This window comes from Gymnoscopelus microlampas (assembly GCF_963454915.1).
Source record: "Gymnoscopelus microlampas genome assembly, chromosome: 2".
NCBI lineage: Eukaryota > Metazoa > Chordata > Actinopteri > Myctophiformes > Myctophidae > Gymnoscopelus > Gymnoscopelus microlampas.
This window is the reverse complement of record NC_139939.1, coordinates 10,625,174-10,638,496: the sequence shown is the minus strand read 5'-3', so window position 1 is coordinate 10,638,496 and position 13,323 is coordinate 10,625,174. Positions and strand designations below refer to the sequence as shown.

Genomic DNA, 13,323 nt, shown 5'->3' with positions numbered 1-13,323 from the left:
TCAGAAACAAAAACGAAAAACCTTCATTCAGCACATTTCCACTCAGTTCTCCCATCCCCCCTGTAAATCTTGGTTCTAAAATATCACAGCTAGGTATTGTTTGTCATATGGCTGAGGATAAACAGAGAAAATGTACTCATCTACTCATGTTATTTCTGTTTACAGTTTGTGTTGCCACAAAGTAAACGACAGCTGTTTAAAAAAATAAAAAAAATAACTTTAATGATTTTTACGGTGTGTGGCATTGTGGGCGGCTGAGCCTTCTAGAAGAGGGTTGGTCTGTTTGCCTTTGTGTCTGTCCAGGGCTAATCAGTAGGCCAAGGAAGTAACTTTTCCTCAATGGAGCTCACATTGCGCTCCATTTGCCTAAATATGAAGATGCTTGACATCTTAGCACTGGCATCATACAATAGACAGGCCAAATTAAATCTGACATCCACATTGATGCCAGACAGACAGACAGACAGAAGTCGGTCGGATCAGCGGATCTCCCAAAAATATAAATAATTACGCAAATCCCCATATATGGACTACCCTCATCAGAATGGTGTCATAGTACTGACATCACAGACTGGCCTGGAGTCCATATTTTGGCAAGCCTGATACGGAACTCCATATATGGACATGAAAGGGACACAGACAGATATCTCTATATATGGACAGGAAAGGGAGCTAGACAGACAGTCTTCCATGTAGATCTCGGACTTCATGTGGCCTGTTGATGTCAGTACTATGATAGTCGGTCATCTCCATATTTCACTGACTTTCAGTGTAACTCAATTTCAAAGAAAGAAAGAAAGAAAATGTGAAAGAAGTCAAATAATCTTAAATAGTGTGGCTCCAATGTGGATGTCGGACTTCATGTGGCTAGCCATTATCTATGATGTATGAATCCAAATTTGGGCAAGGTTTCATCCCAACTCGAGCTCCATTGACTTCCATTCATTGTAAACGTAAAGTTACATATTTCCAAAAGTTTAAAAAACATGTACAAAAAAATCACACCCAGTGTGAAGTGAGCGGTGCTATTTCAAAACAACAGTGGTCATCACAGTGATGGAAGCTCACTTAAAAAGAAGAAATGTACTTTTTTTTGAAGCGTCTCGCTAGCCAATCCCAAGCGCAAAGTGTCTGAATACCAATCAGCCAATCAGTACAGCGAAAGACAAATTTTCACGACGGAAAGAAAAACTTTCGCCACGGATGGGTCCCAAATCCACTTATAGGAGCGGCAACACCGCTCAAAAATAAATAAAGTGGAGGTCCTACGTTAGACCACTGGCAGTGTGCACCAAACATTTGGCCTGGTCGTCAATGTCCATCGTTTGCGAGCCTGATGACGGTAGCCTCATTCATGATAGGTTGTGCTGACTGTGATGGCAAAGTGCATTGAGACTCCATTGTCTCAATGCAATCCGAGCTCCATTGACTTCCGTACATTATAAAATTAAAGTAAAATATTTCCAAAGGTATGACAATCATACCTGTATATAAGTTATATAAGTTAAATCCCCAAATAAATAAAAATAGTGGAGGATTCTGTGTTAGACCACTGGCAGTGATCGTCCAGTGGTTTGCAAGATCAGCTCCAGAGTCCTGACACAAAGACGGCTAGCTTCCTGCAGAGCCAAGCTGTAAAAATGAAAATAAAAAGATGATGCAATAATAATGCCTCTTGTCAAATAGTCTTGTCGGCAGTGGTGGAAAAAGTACTCAAATTCTTTACTTAAGTAAAAGTACCAATACTGCAATATAAAAATACTCTGTTCCAAGTAAAAGTCCAGAATTAAAAATGTACTTGAGTAAAAGTACAAAAGTATTGGCATCAAAATATACTTAAAGTACCAAAAGTAAAAGTACTAAATATTTGAAAATAGCAGATCTACAAGCTCACAACGCGTCGCCATGCGACGCGTTGTGAGCTTGTAGATTTTCAAATACTGTAGCCTAGGTATAAAATAGGGCTAAATTGATTAAAGTATGTTTCATAATATATTAATTTATATATGAAAAGTAACTAGTAACTAAAGTTCTCAAATAATTGTAGTGGAGTAAAAGTATAATATTTTTCTCTGAGATGTAGTGGAGTAGAAGTAAAAGTTTTGGAAATTGGAAATACTCAAGTAAAGTACAAATACCTCAAAATGTTACTTAAGTACAGTACTTAAGTAAATGTACTTAGTTACTTTCCACCACTGCTTGTCGGCACTACACTTACTGAGAAATGTCCACTGGAAGCCTGTTAGCATTTTGTAGTCATGCAAATGGAAAGGAATTGGGTCAGCTAGCCGGTACCTGCTGGCATTATCTGACAAGATGGGATGTGTTAGTTAGTTAACATTAATTAGTTAACCACGTAAACCATGTACTTGGTTGACCGGAGTTCCTCAGGGCTCTATACTAGTACATTTTCTGTTTAGCAGAAAATAGCAGATCTACGAGCTCACAAGCCTGTGAGCTTGTAGGTCTGCTATATCCTGCAAAACGTTAAGTTTAACGTTTAAGTGGTTAACCAAGCTGGGCTACTCACACACTGAGCTGGCAGTGCCCGGTATGGAAAACAGGACCTTTTGTGTTCATTTTTCTATAGTTGAAGGCACACAAACACAATCACACGCATGCTCTCTCTCTCTCTCTCTCTCTCTCTCTCGCTCTCTCTCTCTCTCTGTGTGAAACACACACCCAGTGGTGGAAAAAGTACTCAATGTTTTTACTTAAGTAAAAGTATCAATACTGCAATGTAGAAACACTCTGTTACAAGTAGCCTAAAAGTCTGGAATTAAACATTTACTTGAGTAAAAGTACAAAAGTAAAAGTACTAGTACAAGTTTTCAAATCTTTGAGATAGATAGATAAATAGCAGATCTACAAGCTCACAGGAGTAAAAGCTGGAGTAAAAGTATAATTTTCTGAACAAGTAGTAGTAGTAGTAGTAGTAGTAGAAGTACTGAACATTGGAAATAATCCAGTAAAGTAAAAATACCTCGACATTGTACCGAAGTACAGTACTTGAGTAAATGTACTTAGTTACTTTACACTACTGCACACACACCATATTGTACGTGTAATACATAACACTCGCTCATTGAAATGAATTGGGAACTCAACATGACTGTTCAGAATCAGGACTTTATTCGCGCTTGTGACCGAATAATTCATTACATATTCAGATTGCAAAGGTGATAACTCAACTCAGTAGTTCATAAAAAGACCATGCACACTAGACTCTAAGTTCAACTACAGTACGGTACAGTACAGTATACGCCATCATGCTTGTTCCTCTTCAAGTATCGCCCGCTCATCTCTCTCCAACCGTCTCATCTGGAGCTTTTACTTAATAAGGAAGCTGAAACAGAGACACACAGGAAGAGGTTGTTCAAGTATGGCTGCCACAATCACAAGTGTTTTCATTATTTATATATATATATATATATATATATATATATATATATATATATATATATATATATATATATATATATATATATATATATGTGTGTGTGTGTGTGTGTGTGTGTGTGTGTGTGTGTGTGTGTGTGTGCCTGCCTGCCTGCCTGCCTGCCTGCCTAACTGCGTGCGTGCGTGTCTGTGTGTGTGCGTGTGTAACCCACACAGACATATGCTTCCTTATAATTATTTGATAATACAGTGGAGAGGGACAGGAAACTGGGAGAGAGTTTGGGAATGACACTCAGCAAATCCACCTGCCGAGCTCTGGAATCGAACCCAGGACACATGAGGCATCAAAGCCCATGGTCCTTCCACATAATGGAACGCACAGGATTCATATATGTGGAGAAGAAGTAAAAGTAGACTTTATACATACTATACTTTCCACCACTGCACTAGCCTAAAAGGGACGCCAGTTCAAATATGATTTTGGGGGGTCACGGCCTGCAAAGGTTGAGATCCACTGCTCCAGACAACCTTACCTCCTAAGGCATTTGACCTCGTGGAGCTATTTTATTTATTTACATGCACCCTGCAATATTTATTTTCACACACAAAAATGGGTTTGCGGCAAGCGGTAAAAGTGAGCGTGGCTGTTGGTCCATCAAGGAGGGGTGTTGATGCAAAGCACATATTTCTCCCGCATAAAGTTGCGGTACCGTGGCTGTCATGGGTTCGTTTCCCTAGGGGATTTTTTTTTGTATTGTGTGTTGCTAGACACCTTTACAAACACATCGGTGTAGACATTTCTTGGTAGTTAATTCGGACCAAGGCTTTTGCATAACCCTGAATATAGATGACAATTTTCACAATATACAGTATATGAGTTCCGAGCTATTTGATGGCATTGGATCCTCCATAATATGGGGAAAAAAAGAGATAAAAAAAGGCTAAATCTAATCAAGTTTCTACCTTGTTTAGTTTTGCCAGACCTGAAAGGTATGGCCTACATGAGCCTTTGTCACCATTTCGTCCATACATGGTATGTCCGGTTGTGGTTAGGTTTCTTTGTCCGGTTGTGGTTAGGTTTCTTCTGCATGAATAAATAGGCATAGACTACTCATGACATCACTATTATGTCACAAGTACAAATACAGATGGTATATATACTGTAAGACACAAAGGGTTAGGCGTAGACACAGGTTGACACGTCATGTGAAGTCCGGTTTAGCCTGGGTCGTCTGGCAGAACCAGGTCTCCTGGTCTTGTTAATGTATTTCAGCACAGTGATGGCCACCATCTTTAAATGATTTCTGAGCTGGACATACAGCAGAATTGGATTCAGCACCCCTTAACTCATTGACTGCCATAGACGAATGCACTCGTCAATTGGCCCGAGGCTCACACTGCCATTGACGAATGTACGAGTATGTGGTGTTTTCAATGGTTTTACGCTAGAGGGCGCTGTTCGCCAACCTACGAGTGCTCCTATGACTTCTGGAGAACAGTAGACCCGGAAATAATGTGATCACAACAAGCCCAGCCCCCTCCAATCTAATGTTAAAGGATTTAGAAAAAGGGGGCAAAGAAATACAAAAACAAATAATAATAATAATAACTAGAAAATGTGCTCCTCGGAGCACAAGTCTCCGCCAGCAAATATTGGAATTTATTCCAATATTGGAACTTTGATGATAGTGTGTACGTCAGATGGCACATTGACTGTTGCGTTTAGAGAGCGACGATCAACTTCCAGTCCGGGAAAGTAGGAGAGAAGAGAATCTTACCATTGAGGGCCCCAGAAGGGCCCGCTGAAGTTGAGTCGTCTCAGGTAAGTTCTAGCAGATTGTAGGTTGTCTCTTCAGGCTGTAGCCTAGCAGGCAGAAACCTAACCTTGTAATCTCAAATAAGTGCCAGTCGCAGAAATCAACACCAGTAGTCCCAAGTGATTAAACTTTGAATGGCTGCCACTCACTTCTTCCCGTCCATGAGGATACGTCTAAAGGTCAGGTTGATGCGTGGCATAAGAACCTTTTTACGTGCAGGTAAGCTGTGGTACCAGTGTGTGTTGGTTGGTGCATTCATGAGGAGCAGGCTTCCATGAGCAAGCTCCAGCTTCACTGGTTCAATATTACGAGAATTTGGTTTTCCCCGTGCCTCCCTGTGTCTGAAGATAAAGTCCCGTGCTGCCCCTAGAGAGACTGAGGCGATGGGGCAGACGGGATCCAACTCCCGTTCATCATCACGGTGTTCCCCGATGTGATCCTTCCCATCTTTATACCTGTTAACCAAAACAAAGTTGAATGTATGTCCTGTTGTTTTGGAAACGGAATCCAGAATATATTCCAAGGTAGGAGTCCATCTACGGGCTGAATGTTTCACCCTAGAATAAGTGTAAATGAGTCCTTCATCCCCATATGTTGCCTGTTTTCTGGGAATATCGTAGACCTTTCCAAACACTTGTACCTTTGCCTCATCACCTGTTAAGTACACCACTTCCTCCTCCAGTTTCTTAAATAGGTCGTCTGCTTCCTCCTTAGGGAAGAGTAAAGCATAATCACAGTCCAGTCCTTCTGCTTCTACTTTCTGCCAGGGAACAGGATGAGAGAACTCTGCACAGTCTGCATCTTCATCTGCTTTTTCCTCCTTTATTATTCCCCCATCATCATTGCCTGGATCTAGTTTCACCTTCTTGCTGGCTCTCGGGGCATCTTCAGCAGCCCCCTTATTATGAGAACGCTTTTGTCCTCGAATTACAAACCTATCCATCACTAACTATGCTATAATAATAAATATATAATTAGAGATACAAATGTGGAACGTAATACCGTGCTGCTGGGACCAGTTGGCACCTGCAAATGCCCTCTCCAAAGTTTGAGATTGAGCACATTAATAAGAGCATGCCAAGACACAAGCAGGAACTGCAATGACGCCTGCACAGATCAACATGGTTAGGCATGCATGGCAACTGTTTGCATCAGGTGTGATGTCAGACCAGCACTTTGTTCAATCTATATAATGTGTGACAACTACATTAAAGGTGAGTTTTCTTAGTCAGAGTCGGAGAGAGGGAACCAGGCAGAGAGGCCCATGTAGAGAAATCCAGACAGAGAGACCTGCGAGTGCACAGACGCACGCGCAAAGGACAAATATTTCACCCTCCTAGATTCCATCCCGTTCCATCACGTTGACCCCTCCTGTCAAATGATGAGGAATGCACAGATCCCTCCAGAAGTCTGCCAGAAAATCATTAGCGCTGTAACCAACCAGAAAGGAGACACAGACGAACCAAGGTCTTACAGTCATCAACCGTTTACCAAGACTTTAACTCAGCCAGAAGGAATAAGGACACATCAGCTGACTCACACAGGAAGGAAAAAACACATCTGTAAACAGTCTGGCAAGAGCTTCACTGGGATAGATAGCCTGAAGACACACCAGCGTCTCCAAACTGGAGAAAAAACATTCCACTGTAAAGAGTGTGACAAGAGTTTCAGTTGGAATAGTGCCCTGAAGACACACCAGCTTGTCCACACTGGAGAAAAAACATTCCAATGTAAACATTGTGGCAAGAGCTTCAGTCAGCTAGGTACCCTGAAGACACACCAGCGCATCCACACTGGAGAAAGACCTTATCTTTGTAAACATTGTGACAAGAGCTTCAGTCAGTTAACAACCCTGAAGACACACCAGCTTGTTCACACTGGAGAAAAGCCTTTCCACTGTAAACAATGTGACAAGAGTTTCAGGAGCAATGATAACCTGAAGATACACCAGCTTGTCCACTCTGGAGAAAAACCTTTCCAATGTAAACAGTGTAACAAGAGCTACAAACAATTAAGTAGCCTGAAGAAACACCAGCGTATCCACACTGGAGATAAACCTTACCTTTGTAAACAATGTGGCAAGACTTTCAATGCATCAAGTACTCTGAAGAAGCACCTGCTGCGTAAGCACTCTGGAGAAAAAACCTTCCAATGTAAACAGTGTGACGACACTTTCAATGCATCGACTTCCCTGAACACACACCTGCGTATTCACTCTGGAGAAAGACCTTACCTTTGTAAACATTGTGACAAGAGCTTCAGTCAGTTAACAACCCTGAAGACACACCAGCTTGTTCACACTGGAGAAAGGCCTTTCCACTGTAAACAATGTGACAAGAGTTTCAGGAGCAATGATAACCTGAAGATACACCAGCTTGTCCACTCTGGAGAAAAACCTTTCCAATGTAAACAGTGTAACAAGAGCTACAAACAATTAAGTAGCCTGAAGAAACACCAGCGTATCCACACTGGAGATAAACCTTACCTTTGTAAACAATGTGGCAAGACTTTCAATGCATCAAGTACCCTGAAGAAGCACCTGCTGTGTAAGCACTCTGGAGAAAAAACCTTCCAATGTAAACAGTGTGACGAGACTTTCAATGCATCGACTTCCCTGAAAACACACCTGCGTATTCACTCTGGAGAAAGACCTTACCATTGTAAACAGTGTGGCAAGAGTTTCAGCGTATCATGTAACCTGAAGAGACACCAATATATCCACTTGAGAGAAACCTTTGCACTGAAAATAGCGTGACAAAAGTTTCAGTCTGTTAGTTGTGAAGGAACAAAAGCATATCCACACTCCACATTTATGTCTACCATAGGGTGCTGAAACAAACCAACACACGTGGTCTGTGTTGAATGACCATACAGAGGAGAAGCAATACTTAGTTTGTTTGTTTTTCTGTCTGTCGGGGGTAATATTGCACAACTGCTGGCCCACCGTAGCCAAGGAAGTATCTCCACAAATTTAAACTGTTTTACCAGTCAGGAGTTGAAAGGGTTAGAAATAGGGAGACTCGCGTGAGAATCTGGTGTGTTGATAGCAGTAATATTTTGTCCTGTACCTTTCCATAGTCTGCAACAGGCACTGACTGCAAAGAGGGGGCGGGTCTCTCTCAGAGAGTTAGACAGACTGGGGGTGGACCGATCCACTACCTCAACTACTGTCTATTGTTGTATATTGTTCTCTTCTGTATCCTATCTACACACAAGTTGTTGGGGCAGCAGGCAACGGCAGGAAAGAATGAGGATGGCTCTAGTATGTTTTTTTTTCTTGTTTGCCCCAAACATATTTGCTAGAAATGTGTTTGGGGTGAGCACACCTCTGTATAACCTGACTCAGTTTCAATCCTGCGATTTTGTCTTTTGTTTTTCCTGAAGCGTTAAAAACGGACTCTGTGTGCCTTGATTATATATATATATATATATATATATATATATATATATATTTTTTTTTTTTAATGTACTTGCCCCCTCAAAAAACCTTGAAAGTTGTACTGTCTATTCAAAAAGAAAAAAAGGTATGTCCTCCACCCAATCAGGCCATGGTATAAGTATAATTACATTATAATTGTTATGACCCTATGGTCATATGTGTAATTGTCCTGTGTGGTGCTGCCCTATGTATGTCCGTCCCCCCCCCCCCCAATGGTATATTTATGATTTAGTGGTGGGGAGTGACTGATTGAGTACCAGCTGGTGTGAATTATTTGTTTGATCATGTGTTTCTTTTGTTTATGTTATGTAAGATACCTGTACAGGTGCCCACCCTTGGGTAATTTATCTATTTTTCGTTTGGGTTACACTGGTTCACAGGTTTGGTTTGTTAGAACTTCGGGTTGGCATATTGTGTTTTTGTGTGTCTTCAGTTGAGTTTGTGAGGACTCCCACCTTTAGTAATGAGCTTATGGTAAACTTTTGTTGACTGGTGTGTCACAACGTATGGAGAAGGGTATCCTGGGAGACGGTACTTGTTAACTAACACGCAGTTAGGGTGAGGCGACGGCTGATGCGTCCTCCCTAACCCACAGTGACCATGGGGAGGGAGGGGACGCTCTCGCAGCCTCATGATTGAGCATAAAGCCATTGTCGGTATCGCTCATTTATGCTGGGGGGGTACTCGGGAGAGTCTAGGCTGGCCCTCCACATCTGAGAGGTGGAGCTCCAACCAAGGAGCGGATGCGTGTACGTATTAGTGCTGTACCCGCCCCTCAGCCTAACACCGCCATGCACTCTAATCCTTCTACATTAATATTGCTTTAGTGACACCTTTGAGAGTAAATGAGGTTAGTTCATATTTGCATCTTAGTGCTTTATTTGTATTCAGTTGTGGCTGCAATCTACAGTGACGGGTGCTTCGAAGTCTGCGCAAGCTTGTTTTGGTTCTGTGAAAACCAACCACATTTTGTATGCCTTCGGTGCTGTAGACATTCTGTGATTCTGTAGATATTTGGTGATTCTGTGTTTCATGCTGTAGCTCATAGTGTTAAGGGTGGGGTCTCAGTGGAGGCAACAGGAGAAGATCTCTGTGGAGACGTGTGGGAGCGATGTCTCAGGGGAGACATTAGGAGGAAAGGTGTCTCAGTGGAGACATTAGGAGAGGGTTTCATGTGGACATAAGAGGAAGAACTTGAATTAAGCGTGTTTTGTTTTTCTTGAGTTCTGTGAGTGTTTTTAGATTGGCCAGTGTTTTAGAGGTGTCGCTGTTAAGAACTCAAAGGCCACCCTAAGCGTGCTCTTCTGTGTGTGTCCTCCCTAATGTTTTCTTAGCTGTGATCTACAGCTAAGAAAACATTGGAGTATACAAAAAACTTCTTAAGTGGGTTTAAGAAGAAATTTCCTCTTAAGAACCGTTACTGCATGAGGCCCATTGGCTTTATGTTCAATCATGAGGGTGCGAGAGCGTCCCCTCCCTCCCCATGGTCACTGGGGGTTAGGGAGGACGCATCAGCCGTCGCCTCACCCTCACCTAAACCCACAGACGCACTCACCACTGCATGTTAGTTACCAAGTACCGACTTCCATGATACCCTTCTCCAGACACACCAGTCAATGCTTTTGTTCCTTCACAACTAATAGACTGTAACTTTTGTCACACTATTTTCAGTGAAAAGGTTTCTCTCAAGTGGATATGCTGGTGTCTCTTCAGGTTACATGATACACTGAAACTCTTGTCACACTGTTTACGGTGGAAAGGCTTCTCCAGTGTGAACAAGCTGGTGTGTCTTCAGGTGACCTAACTGACTGAAACTCTTGTCACACTGTTTACAGTGGAAAGGCTTTTCTCCCGTGTGGACAAGCTGGTGTGTCTTCAGGTTACTTAACTGACTGAAACTCTTGTCACACTGTTTACATTGGAAGGGTTTTTCTCCAGAGTGGCAACGCAGGTGGTTGTTCAGGGTAGTTGATGCATTGAACGTCTTGCCACATTGTTTACAAAGGTAAGGTTTATCCCCAGTGTGGATACGCTGGTGTTCCTTCAAGCTACTTAATTGATTGTAACTCTTGTCACACTCTTTACATTGGAAAGGTTTTTCTACAGAGTGGACAAGCTGGTGTGCCTTCAGTGTACGTAACAGAGTGAAACTCTTGTTACACCGTTTACAGTGGAAAGGCCTTTCTCCAGTGTGGACAAGCTGGTGTGTCTTCAGGTTACCTAACCGACTGAAACTCTTGTCACACTGTTTACATTGGAAGGGTTTTTCTCCAGTGTGGACAAGCTGGTGTGTCTTCAGGACACTATTCCTACTGAAACTCTTGTCACACTCTTTACAGTGGAATGTTTTTTCTCCAGTTTGGATACGCTGGTGTGTCTTCAGGCTATCTATCCCACTGACGCTCTTGCCAGACTGTTTACAGATGTGTTTTTTCCTTCCGGTGTGAGTCAGCTGATGTGTCCTTATTCCTTCTCGCTGAGTTAAAGTCTTGGTAAACGGTTGACGACTGTAAGACCATGGCTCCTCTGTGTCTCCTTTCTGGTTGGTTACAGCGCTAATGATTCTCTGGCAGACTGCTGGAGGGATCTGTGCATTCCTCATCATTTGACAGGAGGGGTCAACGTGATGGAATCCTGGAGGGTGAAATATTTGTCCTTTGCGCGTCTGTGCACTCGCAGGTCTCTCTGTCTGGTTACCTCTCTCTGATTCTCTAAGAACACTCTGGATTACAGACTAATGTAATTTTCACTTCTTATATAGACTGACCAAAGTCCTGGTCTGACATCACACATGATGTTGCCATGCATGCCTAACCACATTGATTTGTGCAGGCGTCGTTGCAGTTCCTGCTTGTGTTTTGACCTGCTCATATTAGTGCTCTTATTAAAAAAAAAACATTAGTTATGTTTTAGGGCCTCCGGTCAACCATATAGAGTTTAAGTGGTTGACCACTTAGATACTGTCAGACCTGAGTTGCACTGTACTGCACTTGAATCTTTTCCCCCCCTCTACACCAAATATCTTTGCCAAAAGAAATTTGTGAACTTGTACATCGGCTACAATAAGGATGCTGGGGTTCAAGTGGTTAATGTTTTCTGGCTCAAATCTGCTGTTAAGCCAATCAAACAAAGGGACCGCACTTTTGCACAGAGCCTTTTGGACTTGATGGCCAAAGGGTGGCATCAGTTAACACTTGTGTGATAACTTAAAGTCCACCTACCACACAAGCAGACTTTAGGTCAAATTTACAATTCTTTTCTGCGATTTCACTGGCCATGGTCTCCCCTCGGGGCTCCGTACGTCCTAACACCATTTCCCCTACACAGCGGGGATACCATCGTCTTTTAAATATCGATGGGCTTTGTTTGCACAACATTTCAATCCCACTCACACCTCACAGGTGTACTACGCTTTGTTTGTCTTAGAGGCAAAAAACAAAATCTAACATATACCCCTTCAAAGTAAAATGTATGCCAGCTGTCTGAAGCCAGTGTATGTGTGCAATGGAGACAGACTCCCCATGCGCCCTGATGCATATCTCATTGAAGAGCATAGATCCGATATATCATAACTTTATGGCATAGATATGACGAGGGAAAGTGTGCTCCTTTGGGAATGGTAACAGAGATCCGATGTGTAAATAATATGACAAAAACGTATGAAGCAGCGTTCCTAAACCCATGGGTTAAGTACTGTATGTGACGCATCACCGCCACAAACAGATCTATAGCCTACACAGGTCAAAACGACTATTACCTGGACCACATGAACACTGAGGATTTTTCGGCATACAGCGTTGCGAGAGAGAGAGAGCGCGCGAGAGAGAGAAAGGTGCCTTAGAGTCGGAGATGTCAGTTGAACACATCGCAGTTGAATGTGAGTTGTTTCCCACACAAAGTTTACAATGGACAATAATGTTTTTTGACTGACACAAACTTAAAGGGGCTACACCATGAATATAAAAAATATATATTATATATAAATATTGCCCCCTAATACGTATTAAACAGGTTGTAAGCCTAAAAAAACATCCAGATATTTTTTCTCACAATCTGACTGTCTGTCATTCCAAGCTTTTTCAGCTGCAATACCAAAGCGTCCTTTTGGGCAGAGGGGTGCTACTGAGCAATTCTGTCTGTCAAAATACATGGGCAGAAATGCAAGTGATGTCACTTGCCATTCTGAGATGGCCTGTTCAGACACGCCCATTCTGAAAATCTCTGAAATGAGAATGAATGACTGAATGTTAAAAAAAAAAAAATTGGGGGGTACAAGAGACACTGGGGAGCCCAAAAAATACCCCCCCCCCAAAAAAATAAATAAAAATAAATTCATGGTGTAGTCCCTTTAAACTTCGTTTTGAGCCGCATACGCATGCAGGCCGGGCTGTTTGCAGCAGCGCACAGACACATTGCTCAGACGAAATACAACATTTACAGGTTAGGTTCATGGGTTCGGCTTGGAGTTATTTTACACGCAGTTGTAATTTTTATTTAGAGGGGAGAGTTCGTTTTGCCTAGCCTGGAAACCGGACGAATCTGTCATTGTAAAAATAAAATTGCCCTTGGCAGATTAGGTCTGGCACCGCTCAGTTGTGATCGGATTTCACTCCCGCCGATGTAGTGAGGGACCAATCAGGGCCCAGTATACAAATATGGGGCGGGTTT

At 42.4% G+C, this 13,323-nt stretch overlaps 2 protein-coding genes across 2 annotated transcripts in view; both read right to left on the bottom strand.

The window, feature by feature from the left end:
• Window positions 1-3,141: 3,141 nt before the first annotated feature.
• Window positions 3,142-13,323, bottom strand: part of tusc3 (tumor suppressor candidate 3) — a 214,528-nt gene continuing 204,346 nt past the window's right edge. The window contains exon 10 of the mRNA XM_084077551.1: window positions 3,142-3,346. Within this exon, the coding sequence (XP_083933677.1) occupies window positions 3,331-3,346 (16 nt within the window). The 3' untranslated portion in view covers window positions 3,142-3,330. The remainder of the gene's footprint in view (window positions 3,347-13,323) is intronic.
• Window positions 5,309-6,159, bottom strand: LOC311064337 (DNA oxidative demethylase ALKBH2-like; the record flags this gene model as incomplete). The annotated part of the gene is made up of 1 exon (XM_084084169.1): window positions 5,309-6,159. One exon carries the CDS (start codon window positions 6,157-6,159, stop codon window positions 5,362-5,364), a length of 798 nt encoding a protein of 265 aa, XP_083940295.1. The 3' UTR covers window positions 5,309-5,361.